We start from the raw sequence: 25423 nt of genomic DNA on the forward strand, positions 1-25423 counted from the left end.
CAGCCCTCAGACAGCCGGGTCAGTGAAGGAGGGGGAGGAGGTGCTGCAGGTGTCAGAGCAGAGATCCCCCGCAGCCCGTGGGGCAGCCCCTGGTGAGGCAGCTCTGCCCTGCGCCCAGGGAGGGCACCGGGGGAGCAGAATCCACCCGCAGCCCAGGAAGGATCCCACGCCGGAGCAGGGGGATGTGCCCGAAGGAGCCTGTGACTCCGTGGGGAGCCCGTGCTGGAGCAGGCTCCTGGCAGGAGCTGTGGCCCCGTGGGGAGAGGAGCCCAGGCTGGAGCAGGTTTGCTGGCAGGACTGGTGACCCTGTGAGGGACCCACGCTGGGGCAGTTGAGGAAGAGCTGCAGCACATGGGAAGGACCCATGTTGGAGAAGCTCACGAAGGTCTGTCTCCTGTGGGAGACACCCCATGCAACCCCCATTTCCCACCTCCCCTGTGCTGCTCAGGAGACTGGGGGGAGGAGGTAGAAGAATCATGAGTGAAGCTGAGCCTGGGAAGAAGGGGGGGGGCGGGAAGAAGAATCTTTTTCAGTTTTGTTTTTATTTTTTGCTATCCTACTCTGTTATTAATTGGCAATAAATTAGTTTCCCCAAGTTGAGTCTGTTTTGTCCTTGACAGTAATGGGTGACTGATAGCCCTGTCCTTATCTTGACCCATAAGTTTCTCATTGTATTTTCTGCCCCTGCCCTGCTGAAGAGATGGAGTCATAAGAGCAGCTTAGTGGGCACCGGGCAACAAGCCAAGGTCAACCAACCACAAAAATATTGTACCAAAGAATATACAATCCTTTCTGAGAAAATATAACCAAAACCAACCAAAAACCTCCTAGTGACTAGAAGTCTGACTCCAGATAAAAAACTGGTCCTAATACAGAAAGGACCATAACTGGTTTTTGAGACTGCTGCCTTACATGTTTTTCAGGCTGAAGTTTTATGTGCATACACTGGGTACACTCTGGGTGTACCTACATTATCAAGGGGTACAGCTCATCAGGACCAAAATTATACACTGTACACTTTTCACTGATTTTTACTTCAGAGGACCTCTGAACTGGCCCCTGGACTGAATACCCACTCACTGTGGCTTGAGTGCATCAGAGAATCCAGTTCAGTTTTTGTCTGAGCTCATACAGTCATTGTACCACGGTGCAAATCAAAGCACTGTAAGCAAGGACAATTAGGGCATTCACTTTGAAAGTGCATTCCTGATTGGAACTAAAAATCTCAACTGAATTTTAAAACACATTAATATATCCTCAGAGAGAAACACTTCAGTGACCGCTTTGATTTCTTGCATCTCATGTTGCCTAGAATCAGGCAGTTCAGAAATGCAGCCATGACCAGATGTCTTGATTGCCACCTTTTCTTTCCTGAGCTATTGCAGCAAGGACAGACATGGTGGGTGTTTATGAATGTTTCCAGACAGGATATCTGTTACCAGCTAGATAATTACAGCAACTCACAAACACGTATTTTTCTTATCCTTTACTGTATCTCTGCTTGCCACATTTTGTAAATGCTTAAACCCTGCCAGCTACAGCTAATCCTTTGTATCTAACTTGCTGGCAGTTTTGAATTTCATTCATTTCTAACCTAGGGGTTATCCATTTTTAAATCCCAGACATTTGAAGAATACACAGTTCTCAGCCAGCTTAGACCAAAAGACAGAGAATTTATCTCCCAGAAAAGTTTATCCATGATTTGCTCCAGAACTATGAATCACACTTTACTGGTTGTTTTCATTAAATATCCAGTTGACAACACCACAGCTGAGTTGATGCCCAGACTCATGGATAGACTGTTTGTTTAAAAAATAAAAAAAAAAAATCAGGCTCTTTCCCTACGGAAACACTTGCATGGGGATCTGAGTATCTCAAACAGGACGACTGGATGCTATCTGGATGGTGGCAGGAGTCTCTGTTGCAAGGGTCCTTTACCGTGGCACCTTCAGCTGGATTGGGTGAGACTCATATGGATTAATGATTTAAGTGTGCAGATAGCACAACTCTGACATCCAGCTATACCAACTTGTAATGGTAAGACAAACTGGAATGGTATTCTTAAAAATCTCACTTCTGACTTAAATTACACTGTTCATGCTACACAGATAACCCAACATAAACAAAACCACAGGACAGTTCATACCATACTAAAAAAATGTATTTTGATTCATAACTCAAATTAAGAAAACAAAAAAGTTTAGAGTTTAAAGAAAACAGATGAAGTATTATTTAATTCCAGGAATAACTGGAATGAGATATATCTGTGTGTATGTGTGTATATATGTATGTATACGTATGTATATGTGTCTCTGTGTATTTATATAACATACATATAAACTCCTAATTAATTAGCACATCTCAAAAAGTTACCATTGAAGTAACAGTCAGTTGCTGTTCCACATTTTGTAGAAGGTCACTTGTGTTTCTGTTTTGTTTTAAATTATTCTGAAGATGCAGTAATGCTGCAAGCTGAGAGCTGCTGGTGTTAGATGTAGCTGTTAGAAGGATACTCTTCATCATCATAGACGCTGAACAGCTCTGTAAAATTTTTATATCTATTTATTTTCCATTCCAAAAATAACATAAATACTTATATGCTCTATGTTTGTTGTAACATATATACATGCATGTTAAAGAAAGTCTCTTGCTTGAAAGGTGAGATGGATTAGCAAAAGCCTGTCTGCTATTTGTGTTTATAATCTAATATAAACAGTCTGGCAATAAATGATGAAGATTTCTTAAATATGGATAGCTAGAATTGACTTATTTGTCTACATTTATCATCTATGTTCCTGCGTTTAGTCATCTAAGGTCTAGATGAAAAGGTAAATGCCTGCATTCTGAATTTAGCCTTTCAAGTAAGCTGAGTCTTTTCTGTATTTCTGTGTATTTTACTGTATTTTGACATCACATCACACATTTTAACAGACTTCCTACAAAGAGCAATATAAAGGGTAAGACTTTACATCCTTTCCTTTCAGCAAACATACCAATCCTGTCCTTTGAACTGACACTTGCTGAGAGCACAAGCATTTTTCTTTTAATGCAGCTGTCACATTAAAACAATGCAATTTGGGTTGACCTAATCAAAAATTCCAAAGGAAGGCTTAATGTTGACATGGAGTGACATTTTAATTTTTTTTTTTTTTTAATATAAACTTTTCTGGGTAGGATAGTCACTGAATTAGCAGAATTTTTTGCCTAGTAGAAGTCAGGAATACTCATGGGTTTGGTGCCTTGATATGCATTCCACTTAGCTTGTTCACTAACAAGTAAGACAGCAAACCATAAATACTATGATGTGATACAGGAATACAGAAATAAAGGACTGAACCACGAACCCAGTATTAGCTGTTTTCTGATTTATCAAAAGACCTACCTAGTCCATTCCACCCATGGGTGGAGGTATTTGCAAATCTAAATGTTGACACAGAGGCAGGTGCTCACTGTGTCATAATTTCCTGCAGCTGCTTGATGTGGCAGAAGAAAATGAGTGTAAGGTGCATTTCTGTATTTCTACAATGGAGATGATGGTGTAGGAAGTATGTACTATTTGTTACTGATGTAGGGAACATAAGCCTTACAGCCATTCCTCATCATCTCAGTGATGAAGGCACATACTCACATGAGTGATTCATAAACCTTCGAGCCATCTATGGGACCATGCTGAGTTGGAGTTGATTTGACAAAATGAAGGTAAACCTTTCCTATCTACTTCACAATAATGAATGAACAAATCCAGAGAAACATTTAAAAAATTGTTTGTTAGGGAAGGGTGAAACTGTATTTTGTGGCAATGTCTCATCTTAGCTAATCACATTATAGTAATTTATTCATATTAAAATCTTCTCATGTATGCAATCATCAATGAAAACATCAGGTCAAACACAACAGATAATAGAATTGTTAAAAAGCCACTGATCAAACATTTTGAACCCAGCAAACATATCATACATTTGATTACCTGTATTACTCACTAGTTCTTATACGTATCTGGACATCATGTTCTGTATGACCAATTTGCAGGCTCTATGCATAGACATTTTGCTTATGTAACTTAAAACATGTTTTTCATACTGGAAAGAAGCACGATACATTATCTGCATTACCTGATGAAGTGCCAGAAATTGGCTCGTTGAAACTGGATCAAATTGTTGAAAGCATTCAACCATTTCAAAACTAGCAGAAGCCAGTACATCAGTGGTATTATGACTGAATGCAACACCCATGCAATGTAGCAGAGCTTCACTGGATTGAGAAAGATATTTCTGAGCCAACCTATGTTCCTTCTAGATGATAAAAATAAAAAGGTTTATATTAAGATATGTATTAGTATTCAATACTTGTTATACATATACTAGTGTGTTAGAAAAGATTATTACGTTTTCCTGACTAATTTGAATGCTTTTTCTCATTTTTGAGGCATTTACTTAATGTATGATCAAAATATGCAAATACAGATTAATTATTTAGCAGACACCAACATCTGTTATAAAACATTAAAAATTAAATGGTTTAATAAGATACATTCTTTAATATAAAGCAGAACAGTATTTAAATTCCAGGCAACGTGAGCCATTCAGAATAAAGGAATTTTCTGTCAATTCTCAGTACAGTTGTTTCCATTAACAGTTAACTATATTTAATACAAATAAACCCACAAATCTCTTATCTCAGGTATTTATTGATTATACTAGCAACACAAGCTGTACATTCCCATATTCTAGTGCTTTGAACTGCAAGTAGTTACAGAGATCAGCTCACCATACAATTTCAATTTTGTAAGAATTTTACTAATGTTTTGTGATAGAAGTTATTTCTTTCTTTGTTCCCACACCGCAAAATGTTATGCTCCCTTAGAAAGGCATGGCTGTCAAGCAGAGAGAAAGCTGCCTGTTCATTTTGTCCTGGCTGCTACATGCTTGATCAGTGGGAAACCACTGAATGAGAAATTACTTCTTTCTGGGAGCAACTGGGAAAGCTCAATCAGGAGCTCCCACACCATGTAAAGAGGGGCAGGATGGAGATACACAATAGTGACGGAAAGCTGGTTTTTTTGGGGGTGTTTTGGAAATTTTTTCTTTTGTAACATCAAATTTATGTTATAAACATTTCCTTATCAGTTCAAACAGAACTGATAAGGTAAGGTGATTATCATTCCATGAAAAGGAAGCAGTCAAATTCTAATGCAAGTACATACATTAAAATACCTTCAATTCCTGTATTTTCCTCCTATACTTATCATATTGATGTTTATTAGTCAGTGAACCGCTGTCTGTCACTTCCTGTTCACTGCATTCTGCTGAAGCCAGGAAAGTTTTTGCAATGTCCGATTTAGCTTCTTTCTACTCATCACAGTATGAAAAAAGAGTAATTAATAATTCCATTAAGTACGGCTGGCTTAATTTCTTTTGTGAAAGTCTAGGTCAAAATGGAACTCATCTTAAAAAAAATTGTCTCACTATATGAATCCCTTGATAGTGAGAGATTTAGCAATATTGTCAGGCATCAACATTTCTTAATATGTTATGATGACAATATGACTCATAAAAACTAAAAAGCCCCCTCGTACAATCTCTAACATTTTTATTTTTTGCTATGGATTCAAAGACCAGATTACCTAGACCTTTAAGGCATTCAAGGAATTTTTTTTCCTCTCTCTTTTGAATCGGGTGTGATTAGCATATATCAGGAACAAATAAAAAAAATTACCTACACGAGGATGACATGTAGGCAGAAGCATTCTTCTGAAATTACCTGGTTCAGTATACAATTTTATTATGGCTTGCATGCAATATGTAAAACCTAGTTCTAAATAAAAAGTAGTATTATAAAAGTATATACAGAAAAAATACTGTGGCAGACAACCTTCACACATAGGAATGAACTTAAATGCAGAAAAGAATGCATACCATAACATCTGGGTTCCAGTAAATCTCTGAATGTACAGGATCTACGTTAATGGCAAGTAAATGAAGAGTTTTCCCAGTGAGATACAGGCATTTGGATTTGATGTCAGGACAGCCTTTACAAAGATTCTGTAAATTTGCTAACTGAGCCAGTGTAATATGACCCACAGTGCATTCCATACGCTTCCAATCCTGGTAAAACACATATTTGTGTTTATTTCTCGTATATACCCAAACATACAGGAACATACTTTTTAAAAAAGTGTAACATATATATTTACATACAAACACATTTGTTAAATGTGGTTATGCTTTCAACTACAAACAAGTTGTCTTTTACAGGTATACAAATTCAATAATGATTTTAAAAAGTACGCTGTAACATCCATAAACAAACAACAATCAGTGCTGACTAAAACATGGGATAAGGGAGGGTACCACAGAGAATGGTGGGGATACTGTTCTTTCCTGTAACAGGATTTTCTATAGTCATTGTCAGAGACAGAAAAATGGGAAAGAATTACTGCTCTGTTCCAGTGGGGCTTGTCTTATGCTCGTATTCATCAGCTCAGTTAGGCAGTTCTGCTTAAAACCCACTGATTAAAAAAGAAGAGACAATAATGCAAAAAAACTCCCATCATTTATAAAGCCTCAGGTAATTTCCCTGCTGCTCTTAGTGGTTTTAAGTCTCTGCATTTGAGAAACAAAATCTTTCCAAGAAAACAAAACCAAAAAAACCCCAAATAAACCATCCCCAAGACAAAAACCATACACTTGAACTTTCTTTGCTGCAAAACTACATGAATGGTCTGGCAACCCATTTCCTCAGTAGTGGAAGACATTCTGTTATGGAAAACAACGCTGAGAAGCTCTGCTATACCTTTTACACGCAAATCATAGGATTAAATATTTTGTATTACCTCTTCCGTTGCATCACCTTCAGTAGTTTCCCTGATGAATGCCTCCACAATTTTATGAGACGATGCTTCTCCCATTTTTTTAAGCTTTTTCTCAGTAATAACAAGATGAAAGATATCCAAAAGGATTTCTACAAGATTTATTTTCCTGTTAGCTAGCTGCCTCATTAATGGGATACTAATACTGGTAGTCTGAAATACAAAAGAAAGGAAAGTAGAATTCTAATTTCAAGTATTTTTTGCAAATTTACCTAATAAGAAGTTAGAATGTTGTAGTTCTTCTGACTAAAGAAGCACACATTTTAACAATATCGTCCCAACGGATCACATATATTGCTATGAAGATATTTAAGTAATTTAAAAGATAAACTTCAATGTCAAATATATTACAAAGCAATCAAAGCAGCTGCATATAAAAGGTGCAGCTGGGTTTTGGCTTTTCACATTTGATGTCCCCGGTACAAATATCTGCTTCCAAAGGAGTTACAAATGTGTACATAAAACAAGAATTTTAATATTAATGGTTTTGGTAGCTGCACAAAGATACTTGCTCTGTAAAAAAGGCAAAGCAGAAAAAAAAGCTGGGTGCTAGAGTATAATAATAGTACACACTAGCAAAGTAGGCTGGAGGCTTTCATTACACAAAATGCACTGTTTTGAAGACAGGCTTTCTTTATTTACATAACATTCTGTTGAACCTTTTTTTCCCTCCTGAGAAATAAACGCTTTATTGTGGACAATATTAAACTTGTGATGTATTTAGAGAACCAAAAATATCTCCACATTTAGACTTTCTCTTTTGTAGCTATTAGACAAATCTTCTAATTAAATAAAATCGACAAAGACCAACGAAATCCTCTCATTTCTCTTCTTCCCTTTTTAAACTGTAACTTCTTTTGGTATGCAATGTTTCCTTCTATATTCAAACAATCTCTATCATTACAGGAAGATAATCTCATTTGGGGCTTCCAGGAATTATCCTTAAATGAGTGAATAATACAACTAAATTAGATTTCTGTCCCATGAGTGGAAAAAAAAAATATATATCCATACCTCATTAACTGCAAATAAGCTACAAACATTATGAAACACTTCCTCTGTTTTGGATATCGCCCTCTGACCTAAGTTATAAGCATCTAGATAGTGACTATGTCTTTCCTTTTCGTTTATTTCCTTATTGGCAATCATCCTGAAAAAAAACCACATAAAACCAAATGAACTAACATACGTGTTTATTTTTATGACAACAGCACTATTGAACATACATAATAAAATAATTAGATGAATAGATTAAAAAGATTAATTAACAGATAAAATAGATTAATTTTGCATGTGTTTTCTAAATGTTCAAATCGGAAAAGTGAACGTTCACACATTAGTTTTTCAAGGTCTTACTCTGGGAACCGTACTACTGCAACGTAAGAAGATGCCAAGACACAAAGAGAAGCAAGGCAGATAATACTCGACATCAGGAACAAAATGGCAGAATAGCCAGGTACAAAACATAGCTCAGTCATTTACAGGACATCTTGGAAACAGCTGGGAGTCAAGGCAAACTGTGTATTGCACTGCTGCTATTACAGCAATTTCTAGAGAACCCTTTCAACAGTAAGAACTGTAAAAGCCTATAAATACTTGAGAACGATTGGTGTGACTGCCAAAATGCCTTTACAAATGGGAAGATAAAAAGCTGACTTAGAGACCTTGATACTTTGTTTTGACCTCAAAAACAATACAAAAATCACTACCGCCATGTAAGATTAACTCTGCCGTCAGTGAAAAGAATTTTTGATTCTACAGTATTTTTCTGAATACAGAACACATCAAGAATGCAAATAGACATGTAACACCAAGATATAAAACCCTGCAATATTATCTGCTCTTTTCCATTTTTAACTATAAAAATGTAAACAATACACTTCATGGACTAATTAAATATCATTTTTAATCAGAGGTATAATCTTACCTGTGAATATTTGCACATTCTAGCAGTATCTCAGCGCTGCAGTTTTTATGCCCATAGTAACAGAAGTCCTTCTCAATCTGAACTAATTTATTGTAAGATTCCTGTACCATATGTGGCAACTGACAAGACTCAGCATTAATTCTCATACAATCTTGGGCAAAATGTATCTGAATAAGTGTATTCCTAGGAATAAAAATTAAGGACAAGATAGCAGTCAGAAAGCACAGGCTGTGTTTGAAAACTGACATACTTCTCTCTGCTCTCCTTTAAATTGTAAGAAATCTAGAAAAAGCCTCTTCATTCTTTAAATCTGTGGTTTACAAATTATAGTAGCTCAAAAAAAACCCCCACCAAAATACTGTATTTTCAGATTAGAATCAAGGTGTCACTTGTTCCATGTATCTAATTATTCAAACTGTATAGGCCTAATCAGTCTTCTAAACATAGTTGAACTGAGAAGACAGTCTTCCCTTTCTAATACAAAAGTTTCACATTCTGGAAAGAGAAGGAAGTCTAAGTGTTATATACTTCTCTCCTTTTACCAACATATTTTAAGGTCTCTGTGCCTGGATTTAAATGTGACCAAAATCATTGTTTAGTTTCACCATAAAGAGACTTCTTGGATCATGGTGAGGAGAGAAGTAGGTCAATGCTGCAGACTACAATAGCGTTGTGGGAATATCTGTGCCCAGACAGATACCTCTGCACAGGCAAATATATCTGGCTCCTTTGGGTAACCTACACCACAAACTGCACAATAGATTGTGGTATCTGAACTAGCTTGCTGACTTAACAGGTAATAGGGCTGCATACAAGAATGAAGAAATGGGAAAGGAAATTTAAATTTTAAAAAGAGAGTAAACAAATTACTTAGAAGAAAAATATTTGAGAATCCACAGAATGCACCATACTAAAATAAAGATGAATGGTAAAAATCACCATATATTTGGTCATGTAGCTGCATAGTAGAGCCTGGCATATTTTAATGAAAAGACAGTTACCTGGCTTCAAGGGATGCAATTATCAAACCCAACTCTGACTGTCTGTTAGGTCTCTTCAGTAAAGCAGATTTGAGCACATTTACAGTGTGTTCCAGTATCTCACAAGCCTACAGGTAACATCAGAAATGTCATAATTCTATTTTAAATGTCTGTGTATAATAAACATTCATTTAGAAAGCTTAAATTTTGTACAGAACATGTTAAGTATCTTTCATTAATATTCCTCAAGATGACTGATTCTTGACAACTGTATATAAATCTAGAAAGTATGAGTGATTATCATATTTAGATATTTTGATATGATTAAGTGAATGGAGCATATACACACAAGGAGAGAAGATGAAGCCAGACTCACCTTAAAGGTACACAGTAAAAGAACAAGGGGCAACAGATCCAACTTGGAAAAATGCGAGTTCTAAACAGGTGTTCCAGCGTTTGGCCACCTTCATAGTAACTTGGTTTTGGGGGGTGGGGGTGGGAGTGGTTACAAGGGCCCAGAAGGACTGTGGAATCTCCATTCTTGGAGGTATTTGAAAAGTTGCCTCATATGGCCCAGAGCAACTTGATTCAACAGTAAGGTCAGATTTCACTTCAAAATTGCCCCTGCTCTGCCTGGGGTTAGACCAGATGACTTCTAACCTAAATACTCATTTGATTCTATATTCCTGCTTCCTTACTTACACTGACTAGCATATTAATCCACAAGTAAACCTTACACTATTATAGTTTTGCTATCTGGGGATGTAAAGAAAGTTCCTAACTAACGGTTTTGAATGAAAAAGCCCTTAGATGATGATCAAAACCTCATCTACAGATTTGTCCTAATTAAAAATTTTTGCTACTGCAGTCATGTTGGTCAGACATGTAGAGGAAAAAAAATAAAACACAACACACCTCACACATTTTATTAGTAGCTATCCTGGTAAAACCTTAGTAAATAGTCTCACTGGTAGCCAGGTATTTTGTCCTTCAGTGACTGTAAATGTGAGTTCAGCCCAAATCAAAATAATCCCCCTATCCAAAACAGGCTCACACAGATTATCAGTAAAGGACAGATCATCACAGACACAACAAGATTATATTTAAGATGAAACTCATGAAAGTTAAGGGTTGAACAGTAAATGGATATTTTAATGTTAAGGGTCAAATAGGAAAATGTTTTTAATAAATATATATTATACTTACAATAGCATCTTTCAGAATCTAGAAATCATATTTGTAAAACTATTTGAAATATCTGAAAAGGAAGTGCATACTAGGAAATAATATTGAAAGTTATAATATTTATTAAATATGGGAAATAAAGCCATCAATGTTAACAGAACTGTCTGAGTACAAAAGCATTCTAACCAAGAGAATCAGGTCTCTGGGATTTAGTTACACAAACCAGATTAAAATTGCTCTTATTTCAATACAAGGATATACAGTTTATCATAAACACTTCCTAAACTTCTGTGGGTAAAGTCTCATTTCTACTGGCCTGCATTTGTTTAAAATCTGTAATTAATGTTTGTTGAATGTTCAGAGAAAACACTAACTGCATTTAACACCTATTTTTGCTTTTACTGAAATGCAAAGGCTATAACATTTCTCTCCACTGAAAGAGGTATCACTGCTGCAAAAAAAACCAACCACCAAAACCAAAAAACTTCCTTACCACACTCTGTTTTCCTTCCTCCTCTCCCTCTAGAATTGCTTCTATTAAAGTAAGAGTACTGTTGTACCAAAACTGTTCATTTCCTCCTAGAAGCTGTGCTTTCTCAAGGAGTGCTTTAGCTTGTCCGTGGTTTCTTTCCAGGTTAGCCAATACAGCAAGTAAGTACAAGCACCTTGACACATCATACAGGGCTCCCAGTTCCTAGGACAAAAGATACGTGACCGATATACAAAAGATCCACTACTGCTCTTCATATTTACTTCTATTCATATTTTAGATTAAACTTATGAATTGGTACAGAAATAAGAAGCAAATGGTATTTCCTCAATTATCTATAGAATTTCTTAGTTACTCCCTATATTACTTAATATTTTTCAAAAACATGAAGTGTCTACTTCATATCAAGAACGTCAAATCATCAAATATACTTTATATCTCTTTATGTTCCCATATATTCTACCCCACAAGTCAAATAAGCTATTTTTCTGCTACTACTTAGTATGTATATATCTGCTGTCATTTATCAGTATCTGATCAAGAAATGTGGTGATGAAAAAGTTTAGTGAACTGGGATTTAGATACACTAGAGCTCTGGTATATTTAAAATGCTACTTAATGCTAGTAAAAACCATATACTAGTAGTATACAAGAGACAAATATAGTGTACAGTACAGACAGTACACTAGCATACAGACATACAGGATACAGAAATTATATCATTAAAATTATTGTTCTCCCTAATGTTTTTTGAACTTTTCTCAATGTACAATTCTAAATTCATGCTTTAATAAGAGATGTACATTATAAATGAATATATTATTCAGAGTATTGATGTTCATGTTAAATATACATAGACAGTTTTTACTTACATAAGAAAAATTATTATTTGGAATAACAGGATAACAATTACATTTTTTTTTTTTTTACAAGTAAAGGATTTATTGCAATAATTATGCTTCAGTAACCAATATAACCAAGGAGAGAGCTATAATGGAGAATGGTAGATATAAGAAGAGTATCTTCAATGTAAACGCTTCTTAATAATAAGACAATGTGGATGGACATTTATTTCAGATCTGCCAAAATTCGAAGTCATAATTTCAGTGTCAGTGGCTGATTATCAAAACACAGAAGTAAAACTGTAACGAAATTCAAAATTATGTAACTAGACTTCCAAACGAATAAAATGTTGAAAGGATAAAGCTAAAGGCACTCTCTCTCTTATGAGCAAATCTTGAACGTCCTTAAACTATTTTAACAAAAAAGATTTGGATATACATACATCTTCCAAGGTCACTGCAAAGCAGACAGAGATGCTGACGCTACCTCGCAAGTTGAAATCTACAGATAATTCCCACAAATTTGGACTTAAGTTCCATATGTTTAAATGTACACCTTCTATGTGTTGACACTCAAACAACATAGGTTTAGGGCTAGGAGGGGTGAAGGTTTGGTTTTGTAATTGGATTATTATGGAACGACTGCATCAAAATGAACATTTTTCCTACACATTTTATTAATATTTCTTTTTCTGTTTTATTTCTGATGTACCTGAGTTGCAGCATAGGCCTCTGTAAGCAGAAGTCTCGCTGGTTGATACAAGCCAAGTTGAATTAGTACCTCAGCTTTTTCTATCCATAAATAAGGCAAAGAAAGTGCACTCAGTCCTTTTCCGGTTACCACATTTAACTCAAAAAACTGAAAAATAACAAAATATTACACATTCATAAATGTCAAATCTAAACTAGATGGAACAAATTGTTATTAACTATCATATTCCATTCTTGATGTATCCCACAGTCCAGCTTTACTTTCTAACTTCAAAATTCAGTGTTACATTATAGCAAAAACAGGTTTACTGTGAGGTTTGTATTTTATAATCCTCAAAAGGTGTTCAATTAATAAGTATATACTATTAAAACTAATCTAGAACAGATTAACTACTTCCGATCTACTGTTGCGAAAAAGTTGACTCTTGGTAATAACTAAAACAATCAAAGAGCAAAACTATTTGCAAGAGCTAAAAGAGGTGACTTGAGGGATTAGTAATTAGAAAAAAAGGTATTTTATATGCATAAGAATGGAAAAATATACAAAGAGAGCAAAATGATAATGAAAACAAGGAGAGAATTGCCATAATAAAGAGGAAAGTGGAGGTAAGCTTTAAGAATATCAGTAAGGCAATTATCTTCCTAAAGAAAAGACAGAGCTGAAATATTCACGTGCCTTTAAACCGATCTATAAGGGAAGCAAAACAGTATGAAGTGATGTAATGGAGAGAGAAAGAAGAGAAACCGAGACCAAGAGTGAATACAATGCCTTTTTTGCTTCTCAGTCTTTCCCACTGATTTTCATTGGTCCCAAACTGAAAAGTAGTTTTACTTTGTATGAATACAGATTCTATTCTTGTTGTTCCACAATACAAATAATATGCTAGGCAAACCCAGCTCACATTCAGCAGATGCCTGCCAGCAGAATTCTACTACGAAGCATTTTTAATTATTGTTTCTGTTTATGTATTTCCCAAGTATAAAATTATTTAAAAACAAAATAGCAAGTATATTAAAAGAAAGAGTGCCGAGTAATTTATTAAAGGAACTGGACTAGAAATAAAAACCTTTTCACTTGAAGTAAAGATATTCTCATCCCTGCTACCATTCAGCTGAGCATTTTCAAAACATGTTTTTCTTTCTTCCGTCTTAGTACGTATTTTTTTTTCTTTTTTCAGTGCAATCTCTTGCCTACACCTAAATCACAGAAAGAAAAAGTAAATTCAAGCATATTTTAAAAGTATTTCATAATGTAGTATTAGTGTATTAGGCATCTTCACTATACACTCATTCTGTGGACAGATACAAAAGAATCATGCACAGAATTTTAGGGCACAGCTAATATACCAAAATTGTGTTAAGAAATCATGGGCTTTAATAATTTTTTTCCCCCCCAACAACACTTATCAACTGCAGTGAAAAAAATCCCAACTAAATACAGCTTCTGTAGTGAAAATACATAAATACATACATTGCTTGTTCTAACTCACTAATGTATGTTTCTCCAGCAGCTTTCTCATGATACGAAGATGCCTGACTCAGTTTCAGGTCTGAACATATCAGGGCAATTCTAAGAATAGAAAGAAGAAATGTTTAAGAAACAATTAGAATCTTCCCTATGTTGCTTCATATAAACACATTATATATAAAGAGCATACATTCCACATTTGTCAATCCTACCTTCTTATGTCTTGACTAATATTGGCAGTAACAAAAATTTTAAATTAAAAAAGGGTGAAATAAGGTAGTTGAAATTACCGGTTGACCGAAGTCATAGAATAATAGAATGGTTTGGGCTGGAAGGCACATTTTGAATATCATCTAGTCTGACCCCTCTGCCATGGGCAGGGAGATCTTTCACTAGACCAGGTTGCTCAAAGCCCCGACGAACCTGGCCTTGAACTCTTCCAGTGATGGGGCATCCACCAGTATCCCCAGTCCATCCATCAAACCTGTATCTCTCCAATTTAGCAGCAAAAATGATGTGGTCAAAGGACGAAAATATTTACAATATGGTCACACTACGGTATGCAAAAAACCCCCATACATGTGTATGTGCTAACCTACTTTTCCGTATTGATAAATAGATACACCTATCTGGTCATATATAAAAATCAGGTCGTAGCTATAAATGAAATACCATGAAATAAAAACAAATCTTGAGGAGTCAACAAAAAAAATTCATCCAAGAAAGCTTGGCTGCAAAGCAATTTCCTATTAGTAAATCACTTTTAGTCTTGTAAGACAGTAGCTCAGTAATCAATTGGCAATCCAGATAAACACACATACATTTGTATATATGAGTATTTATCTATTCTGTTATGGGGAATCAGTTTCAGCCATTTAAAAAATACATTATGTGGCATTTCACTCAGGAATTAAGCAAACAATTATTGCTTAACACTCTTAATTATTAAGCAAACATTATGCAATACATTTCAAAAAAGCATGATGTTCTAACTAAAACAGCAATAATTTGCCATTGCATGTATATTAAATATTTTTTAATCAAAACTTTTAGGGCTAATCATCCATTAAAATAATAGAATTTTGGTCAAAAGGTAAATCTCTATAAAAGAGAATGCGCTTACTTGGGATACTTATTTGGGTTCTTAAGCTAAAGACAATGTACTTTTGATGCCAGATAGCATACTTAAAAGATAATACTTCTATTGAAATTTTTTTGGACTTTGCTTTTTCACTTAGGTGACAATAAGGGATTTCAAAAATTATTCACATGGAAGTGGCTTGACTTCATAATCTTGTACACCTTTCCTTGTGAAGATCATATTTTGTAACAGGTAAACTTAGTGGCTTTAATTCCACAAGTAAATCAATTCATCAAAATTCTATTAAAAGGTATAGAAAAGGAATGAAAAGAAACAAAACCCATTACAAATATGAAGCAGTAAGACACAAAAAGTCTTGCTGCTATTTAGTGAAATATTAATGGATGGTCACTCCATTCAGTTTCTCCTCTATTTAAAACAAATAAAGGATACAAACCGAAGGTGATAGAGATCAGACAGACTTCTACATTCCACAACTTCATTAGCAATAACTTCAGCTAGCTGAAAGATGGGAAGAATCAAGTGGGGACAAAAAATTTTCTGTAGTTCTTTAGATAAAAGGTCCATAAAATACAAAGTGCGAGTCTGAAAAGAAAATTTTTAAAATTCAAATCAGTATAAACATCATTTTCTAGAGAATAAGTTTTAAATTAATGATTACAGCTTCAGTTCCAAACTTTACTAAAAAAAAAATTAAACAAACTTTCAAACTGAAAAAGCAGCTGGGTACACAGAAAGCCAGTAAATTTATTCTGCAAGTTAAGTTCATGTCAGAATGCAGAGGACAGACTAACACTTTTTGAAGTGTTAATGAATACTATGACAAGGAAGTATTTCTGACAGATTTCTGAACATACTCTTTATCGCACAGACAGAAAAACTACAACGCAACATAGTTCTCTGCTACTCATTTTTCTCATAATTTTAAGGGGTATACTTACAGGTTTTGGGAAATTATCCAAGTTAATACCATAACTACTTGTTTTCTGTTTAAAAGTATCTCTGATTTCATTGGGACAGTCATAATAAGCCCACTCTTCCACATTTGCTGGTAAGGTATCAACTGATCCTCTCCCTTTAGGCTTCTCTTTCACAACAGAACCTTCAACCTATAATAAAAAATAAGGACGTTTATGAGGCTAAATTAACATTCTTGTTGGTATGAAATGTTCAGCTAACATTAAAGAAAACATATCCACTTAATATTTTTTGAAGTTTTGTCTTTTTTTTTTTTTTTTTACCTCTGGATTGTGGGTTTTAAAAAACAGCAGTATTTTGACCAATGCAACAAAAAAAGAGAAAAAGTATCTGTAAATTTATGACCTGTCAAGTCCATGCAATCAAGAGTGAAGGTATGATATACAGATTCACAGAGAAATCTTTCACAGGTTATGAGAGTCTTTACAGGGAAGCATCTGAACTATTCAACAAATGAGCCCAGGGAACTATCTCTTAGAAAGAGATGATTGGTTTCATTCCAGAGGAAATGGATTCTTACTTGTTTCTCTTTCTTTTTGTCCTCTTTTTTAGGAGCAATTATTGAGTGTACCTTCTGAGGAGCTGTAAATTGCAAAGACTTTGGTAATACTTTTGTAATAGGTCCTGATGATGACAACGATACCTAGATAATCAAATAATTACAGTTAATGATTTTTAAGTTTCAATAATAATGTCAATTTCTAGTAATAATGATTATTCACTGTAAGTCACTACCTACAGCTATTAGCAATTGTCACATACCATGTTACATCTGTGTAAGAGCTTCAGAAAACGAAAATTTCAAAGATTTCTAGATGCTCACATTATTTGTACAAGCATCTAGGATGATCATGACAATGCAATTAAGCATCTGAACTGTCAAAAGATGGCATAATCCCTGTGATAAATATTACTGCTACTTTTTTAACCTATATGGTTGCAAATTCAATTTTTTTTCTTTTTAAACCGCTAGTCTAGATTGCTTAATCTTCTACAAGGGATGAATTTCATATCAAAGTAATCTGGAAGACTGCAAAGAGTCATTCTGTTCTTCTGGATTAGTCTTCTATAATGCTACTAAACAACAATATACGGAAGAAATTTCTGAATATTTAAGCATATGAAACATTCACTGAAAATTTCTCCACATGTGCAATAGCAGTGCTTCTGATCTTACGTAAAATAAAAAAACAGACATTAATTTGAGAAGATGAATACATTTTGTTGGAGGGATCAAAAGTTGAATACAAAATATGAACAAAAAATAATTCTGGATGCTGCACAACCTGTGAAAATTTCAAATTAAAGGGTCTTTTAAAAAGCCAAAGGCAGCTAATTTGGTTTGAATTGTTCAAGTTTTCAGAGAATATTTTAATATCTTCTACTGAGTTATTTTTGGAGTGCTAACACTTGAGAGCCTGCTTTAGAAATAGACATCTGCAGTCAAGTTTGCTTCACTTTGTACTCAAAACAAGGTTAAGCTGTCCTGTAGTACCTTCATTCCTTTAATGCTACATGGTAATTCTTTTTCTCACAGTACTGTTCAGCTGTAAATATGAGTTCTTAGAGTTACTCTCATTGTCCTACAACTGGCACTGACAGCTGCATTAACTCTTAATTTTTTTATTTTTAATAGTTTATTCAAACAGTAATACTCCTTTCAGATAATTTTTCCTCTAGTAAGACACTTAGTCAAGTTCAGGATACTAAAAGTTATGTTTATGTAAATCTGAAAACATCAATATTCAATTTTTTTCAAATTCCTGTCTTCCATCAAATGTTAAGAGTCTAAACTCATTTCGCAGTAAAAATTTGATCATAACTACCACAGGAGCAACAAATTGCAGGCTTTTATAGTTAATTAGAATAAAATTATGCACAAGCTATAGTTTACCAATCTAGTTGATATGTCCCATCTATAGCACTAAGATTGTTTCTGTAATGATTTGTGGCATTACTATTATCAAGTATAGATTTAGTCCCTTCAAATATTTACTCATATTTAATCTATAATTGTTTTCCTCTGATTTTTGCTATGATTCTCAATAGACATTTAAATTGGACATTTATCAATGAGAAATTAAATAGATTGATTTGGAATGTTATAACAATGAAAAAGCGATCAGATGATAGTAATTGGTGAACACTGCCTGCCTTATACTTTTTCCCAAAATTTACAAAACGAATCAACATTCAAATTTAATTTGTCACACAATTCCTTTCAGTCAAATGACAGCCCCTTTGATTCAACCTAAGTGAAGGTCCATCTATAATTACTGTTCCTCGTAACTGCCAGTCATGTCTTCAGCATGTATTCTGTCACTACTAAGATTCTTTAACTAATTAAAAATACTGAATTTTAGAACCTTTTGCACTAAACATATGAACACACTTCAGAGAAACAATGGGCCACTGTTTTTATCCTTAATGTCTTTTCTCTATTTTCCTGAGAGGAACAATTTTCTTGGTTAATCCTTAAACCTGAGAAAATATACTAACCATAACATAAAAGTGGAAATTCTGAAGATGTAGTTAAGACATGAAATGAATAGCGGGCACCATAATCACACAACGTAACTTGTAATACACTGGCCGTAATATAATATAATCTCACACAATCTCACCTGCCAGATACGGATGATACAAGCATATGCCATCAAACAGTGCTGCTGATGAAAAGAACTATGACCAGAAATTAAAGCCATTAATGTCTGTGCTCTAAACAAAGCTTCCAATTGTTTAATATTACTCAGATCTTCCAAATTAATTTGGGCCATGGTACCATTTGCTTCAATGTCTATCTTCAAATTTTCTGTAGGCAAAAATTTTGGTATAGTAATTTTTTTGTTAAAAAACAAATAACGTGCTCGCAGTGACATTATTTAAAAGAAATTATTCAAAAGTTAAAATTTCTGAATTGAAAATGAAAATATTTAGGGAAAACAACAGAAAAATGGAAATCCACCTACTGAAGATGTTCTTATGGTCATGCAATGCTACTTGTACCATATTTTCAATGAATAATATAAGTTATGTATAAAGCTAATGAAAGAGTAACGAACACAGGTACCGAAATCTTGGCACAGGAATCATTTCCTGCAGTCACATCTGGCCCTCCATGAGGATGCATTTGAAACAAACTGCCTAGCACTGCCTTCTGGTAGCACCTCACAACTCAAGAGCCCCTACATCAGATAGGAACTGTATGTTATGATACTAAAAGACTGAGGGCAGTTCTCCATGGCACAACAGAATTCACAGATACATTTAAGCTAACATTGAATAAATGACAGTGAATATTGGAGAAAATATAGTCAAGCTGGCGCCATTCTCTGTGGTAACTAAGTTGTAAATTGAAAATATCCCTTGCATTTGCTGTTGAGAAATTCCTCTGAAGGACATACACCTTTTACATACCTTCTTCTTGTGAGGATTGCATAGGAAATTTCATATGTAGCAAGAGATCTACCACCCAGTCCAGAGGTTTAATAACATCATGGAGGGGAAACTGGTTACAATATAACCATTCAGCAAATTCCATCAGATAATCAACTTTCTGCCATTCATTTCCTTGTTTCTATAAAAGTAATAAAGGAAGACTTTATTTAGATTTGGTGATGTAAACCATCAAAATTATATTCCAAAGTTCAAGATAGTCTTAATGGAAGCTAAAATTAATAATTAGACAGTGAGCAGTTTTATTGGCATCACATAATCAGAGTTATGCTAAACAGAATGTAACAGAAAACTCTACCAGTTAATTCTTTGCTTTATCAAAACTTCTTGCAATGGGCTACTCTTAGACATTTTTCTTTGGCAGGACTCAACTGAACTTTTGCTGGATACCAAGATCCAGCCATATAGAGTTTTCCAACTGAAGAGCAATTGCAAAGTTATAGAAAGTAACAGTCAAGTAAGTATACAGCCTTCCTAACAATTCAGTTATATACTTCACAGAACTTGCAATCCCATGAATCACTTGAGAAACATCATTCTATCAGCATCTGAAGATACAGTAAAAACTGACAAACCTGTAAAGCTATGATTGCATTTTGAAAACAGCTTAACTGCCCAACGATACTTCTGGAGACTGTTACCAAATGACGCCATATATGTGACAAATAATCTTCACTTTCATCTCTGAATTTCTGAATGTCCATCATAAAATTGCATCCCAATCCTGTCTTCACTGTAGCCATATGTTTAAAAATCAGGCTAGAAAAAGACCAAACAAATTGCAAATTACTTGCATCTGTACCTGTAAAGTAAGTTTGTGAGTAGGACAGATATACTAACTCATATCAGTATAGTAAAGAGATGTAAAGTTTATAAACTGATATAAAAGGGCATAAATCTTTGAACTCAGGTAAGACCAGGTAAACTGTATCCTAGATAATTTAGTTTCCATTTAACGGGTTTACAGCTATGATAATTAAAGTTTCTGGTATATAAACACAGTTCATCCACCTATTTTCTTGGAAAAGTAAGATACTACTTATATACAAGTTTTTAAAAAATGAAATGTACAAATATTATGAACAGATTAATGATTAGAAGCACTGCCAAGGTATGTCTTTTTCATCAAAAAACCACAACAGTGTTTTCTGTTATAAGAACTGACAGGCTGACAAAAAGTAATCATAATATTTTCCCAATGCAAAATAAACAAATACTCATAGTTTTATACTTCTCAAAAAGCAGGACACTTATTTGAATAAAAATAAGTCAACCAACTTACAGACTGTGTCTTGTCTGAGGCAAAACTTGAATAGCTTCATCCAGGACTTTTAGTGCTGTCTCCCAATCAGCTTTATCAGCATATATGTGGAATAATAACCCATATAAGGAGGTTCTTAATGTCAGATCTTCCTCAGCACCTTTGAAGTATAGTCAAATGATTTATTAATATCCTATAGAATTTGAATAATGACATTACAAAATACTGGGGGTTTTTTTTATTACCAGATTAAAAGAAGGAAGAACATGCCTGGGAGAAAGCATCCAACTGATAACCCAATACTTTGAAAATCCTTTGTAATCCACTGATGCAAAGGCAACGTATCATTCTTCTCCTAAAAAGACCAGAAAAAAAAAAAAAGGCAAAAAAACCCCTTTATCTTTCAGTTAACATATGTCTTTATCTATTACTGAACTTCCGTTTCATTTGTAAACCAATTAATACGGTTAATATGAACTATTAACCCGTTATTTAAATAGCTACTTATGGAGCTGAAAACCACAGCCGTTTCTCCAGAATGAGTTCTATAATACAAAACCAATACAGTAATAACCAGACTCACTAATATTCAACCAGTTGCACTGATTAAATAAGACAAAATGTTGAAGGACTCTGTCAGAGAATATTAGAATGGAAAAGAGTTTGTGATTCCCTGCATGCATGAATGTGTGCTGTGTGAATACAGGTACAAAACCATATATGTGTTCATAACAAATAAGTCACTTTCCCCTCTTAGGAAAGGTATCTTGAAGTACGCACCCAGAGCTTCAGAGCAAACCCAAATTCTTCTTTATCATCAGTACCAATAACTAAACAAAAGCACAATTAACAATACCTATTAGATATTCTCACCTGTTTATTTTTAGATTCTGCTTTAATTATATTCTTAAGAATTATTTCAGCAGGTTCTTTAAACTGCTCTCTGTCACGTGGAGAACATAGCAAAGGTAAACATGCATTCCAAAAGTGTCTAGCTGCAAACATTACAAGGGAATAATTTCCAGCTTCACCTGCATACCTGAAGAAAGTGAAGTACAGATTAATGAAGGAAAACAACCACACTCTAGCCAAAATAAAGGATTTTACTTCTACAGACATCCAGGTTTATCTGATCTAGGCACCACCACATATAATCTCAGCAATGAGAGGTTTGCATATGAGCTTCATACAAAAGATATTTTCCATTTTTATATACAAAACACCTTCACACACAGAAGTAGCAATAAACAAGTACCATATTGATGGTTTTATTGTATTTCTGTGTAATCTTAGCTCAAGAACCTTCATTAAAAAACAGTAGCTATCTCCTCAATACGTTCTTATCAGAATAATCTACTTTTTTGGCCTCCTATTATGTTAATTTCTCATTCTAAAAACATTAAAAAATAGAACAAAACAATTATTAAAATACTATGGCTTTTGCATAGTGCAGTACCACTGTAACAAGAATATACCCCAAATGCCTCTAGCTGCAGTCAAACTGCATATTCCATGCAAACGTTACTTTGAATTAATAAAATTTAATAGTTCTCCAGACTGTGATACAACACAGTACTCATATGAGTGAGGAAAAGCTTTAGAATTTAGCTAAAAACTGTGGATTGGTATTAAAAAAAAAAATCACCCATTGAATAGTTTTACTGTTTTCAAAAAAGTAGTTTTTGAATCTGGCAATATTTGTCATTTGCTCCCACAGTTTCATGATTTTTAGTCCATATGCTCACAATACCTTATGTCTTAACACTAGACTTATTAAGGCCTAGTTTTTGCTCACCACTTCTTGTCACCCTTTTGGAATGTGTTGAGCTATATGCTCAGTCCTTCCTGAAAAAGTGCTTGTCATAACATAAAAATTTAAAAAAATACAGATTCATGTGGAACATTACAGCACCTTAGAGTTCTGTTACACTGGCTAGTCTAACTTCATTTATTGCTCTCTTTTTAATGGCCAATGGAAAGAAGAAAGTATGACAACGTTAACAGCCTCACATCAGCCATCATGTGTTTATCTTCTAAGAGTTCTGTCTACTCTTGTTCATTAATTTATTTCTTCCAAATAGCAAACAATTCATACCAAAATCATGCATCATCCATGTATCACCTTCCCATTATTTAAGGCAATCTTTCCACTTTCGATTCATGACATACAGTTCATAAAATTAATATGCTCTGCAACAGTAGAGGAGGGCTGACTGGCTACAGAGTAGCTCTGCTGCAGAGGCTGTGCTGAAAGCCAGCCAGCAGTGTGCTCTGGCAACAACCAACAGCATCCTGGGCTGCATTAACAGGGACAGGTGACAGACCAAGGGAACTGATTATCACCCTCTAGTCAGCACTCTTTAGACCACGTATAGACTACTGCATCCAGTTCTAGGCCACCCAACACATGTCAGATGCAGACAAACTGCAACGAGCTCAGTGCAGTGGACGGCCACCAAGATGGTCCAGAGACTGGAGCACTTGCCTTGAGGAGAGAGGCTGAGAGTACAGGGCTGGTTCAGCATGGAGAAGAGTTAGCTTCAGGGGACCTAATGAGGGGAAGTTTCTTAATAACCTAACAAAGTTACTGAGAAGCAGCAGCCAGGCTCTTCATAGCAGATGGCAGGACAAGCACAAATGGGCGTAAGTTGAAATAAGAAAGGTTCAGAGTAGATATAGGCAGAAACTTTTCCCCATGAGTACAGTCAGGCAGTGGAGCAAGTTACTCACAGAGTTGTGCAGTCTTCATTCCTGCAGGTTTTCAAGACCAGACTGGATAAGACCCTGAGCTGGCCCTGCTTTGAGCTTTTCTGAGGTCCCTTCCAACCAGATTTTCCTATGATACTGCAAGACCTGCTACGTGGAAGGTACTTGATAAATTTACTAAACTGCAAAAATCTGTCAAATCCTTTGTTAAGCATTTCAACTCATAACTATTTTGATTTTTATCAGTCTTGGGAGATAATATGTTGACCCCAGATCTGTAAATCAAATTTTAGGTCTGTTTAATATTAGTATTCTCTTAAAATAAAACATACCTGGCACTCTGAGCAAAGGCTTTTGATGCTGCTACACGCAAATTTTTTCTTCCAGACAAATTTTCCATTATACTCTTTCCTTGTATACAGGCAGTAGTGCTTAACATTTCTTGTCTCACTCTGTTACCAGGCCTGAATAAAGGCAAATAATTCATAAGTGCTAGTCTTACAGTCTAAGAACATACCAGTTACTATTAACAATGCTTTCAAGTTGTTACTAAATAGATGTCCCTAGCTTAGGAAGTTACAAATGCTTCTACTGACTTTTAAAATCAGAAAATATTTGAAAAATTGAACATTTTCTGAAAAGATATCAGAAATAAAATATCTCTTTCACAGCTCTAATGAAAATAACAGTGAAATCAGATTTTAAAAATTATTATCTACACTTAGCAATAGATTTGGGGTTTTCTCCCCATTATTCACTATTCTACATTAAACAAAGTATTAGTCCAAACTCAAGCTTACATGGCAAGCAATTAAAAACAGAAATAGGGAAAATCAGAGACTTTCTGAAACTTTCTTACAGAACTGTTCTCACTTATGTCTGGTAAAGTATGCACAGGGCTCTGGCGAAATTGAGTTGGATCATATTCTACTACATTTAAAAGAATGTAGATTTCAGTCCCAGCAGTTAAACAGTTAAAAATAAATAAGTAAATAAATTTTATATCTTTGGCTAATAGTGATTTTGTAAGAAAAGAAATATTACAATTTGCAAGATTCTTTTTAAACTCTTAGTTACATGTGCAACCTTATACAGAAATGTAGACATTCTAGTTGGCCTAGTTCCTACTCTGTGGTGAGAACTATCATGCAGTTATGATCTCCGTCCACAAGAGGACACCAGCGTTCTACAGTACAAGTTAACTACAATCAAAAAAAAGTTAAAACCAAATGTTTAACCGTTCCTTGTCCTGAAGTTGTGCTTTACCACGGGATGACTAAATTTATCTTCCATTTCTCTGGAAACAGCACTGACAATCCACGACTACATTTTTTTGTCAAAGAATCAAACATTTTATCATTCACCCGTTTGCAGATTGCTAGATATGCGGCAAGTATTTTCTCAATTTCTGTGATGTTCTGAAACTATAATTTCGTATTAAGATATCTT

General features: G+C 34.7%; 1 protein-coding gene across 1 annotated transcript in view; it reads right to left on the reverse strand.

Annotated features, from left to right (window-relative positions):
- The window catches only part of CFAP46 (cilia and flagella associated protein 46), a 76533-nt gene that overhangs the window by 18070 nt on the left and 33040 nt on the right, over window positions 1-25423 (reverse strand). The window contains exons 24-45 of the mRNA XM_074875640.1: window positions 24307-24438; window positions 22142-22307; window positions 21539-21623; window positions 21290-21428; window positions 20583-20766; window positions 19969-20128; window positions 19176-19363; window positions 17072-17194; window positions 16515-16682; window positions 16010-16158; window positions 14475-14573; window positions 14071-14200; window positions 13005-13151; window positions 11454-11654; window positions 9797-9903; window positions 8796-8978; window positions 7883-8018; window positions 6833-7021; window positions 5916-6104; window positions 5214-5348; window positions 4113-4292; window positions 2374-2541 (exon numbers count right to left, since the gene is read on the reverse strand). Coding sequence (XP_074731741.1) covers window positions 2374-2541; window positions 4113-4292; window positions 5214-5348; window positions 5916-6104; window positions 6833-7021; window positions 7883-8018; window positions 8796-8978; window positions 9797-9903; window positions 11454-11654; window positions 13005-13151; window positions 14071-14200; window positions 14475-14573; window positions 16010-16158; window positions 16515-16682; window positions 17072-17194; window positions 19176-19363; window positions 19969-20128; window positions 20583-20766; window positions 21290-21428; window positions 21539-21623; window positions 22142-22307; window positions 24307-24438 — 3358 coding nt within the window. The remainder of the gene's footprint in view (window positions 1-2373; window positions 2542-4112; window positions 4293-5213; window positions 5349-5915; window positions 6105-6832; window positions 7022-7882; window positions 8019-8795; window positions 8979-9796; window positions 9904-11453; window positions 11655-13004; window positions 13152-14070; window positions 14201-14474; window positions 14574-16009; window positions 16159-16514; window positions 16683-17071; window positions 17195-19175; window positions 19364-19968; window positions 20129-20582; window positions 20767-21289; window positions 21429-21538; window positions 21624-22141; window positions 22308-24306; window positions 24439-25423) is intronic.

This window comes from Strix uralensis, chromosome 7 (assembly GCF_047716275.1).
Source record: "Strix uralensis isolate ZFMK-TIS-50842 chromosome 7, bStrUra1, whole genome shotgun sequence".
In the NCBI taxonomy this organism is placed as follows: Eukaryota; Metazoa; Chordata; class Aves; order Strigiformes; family Strigidae; genus Strix; species Strix uralensis.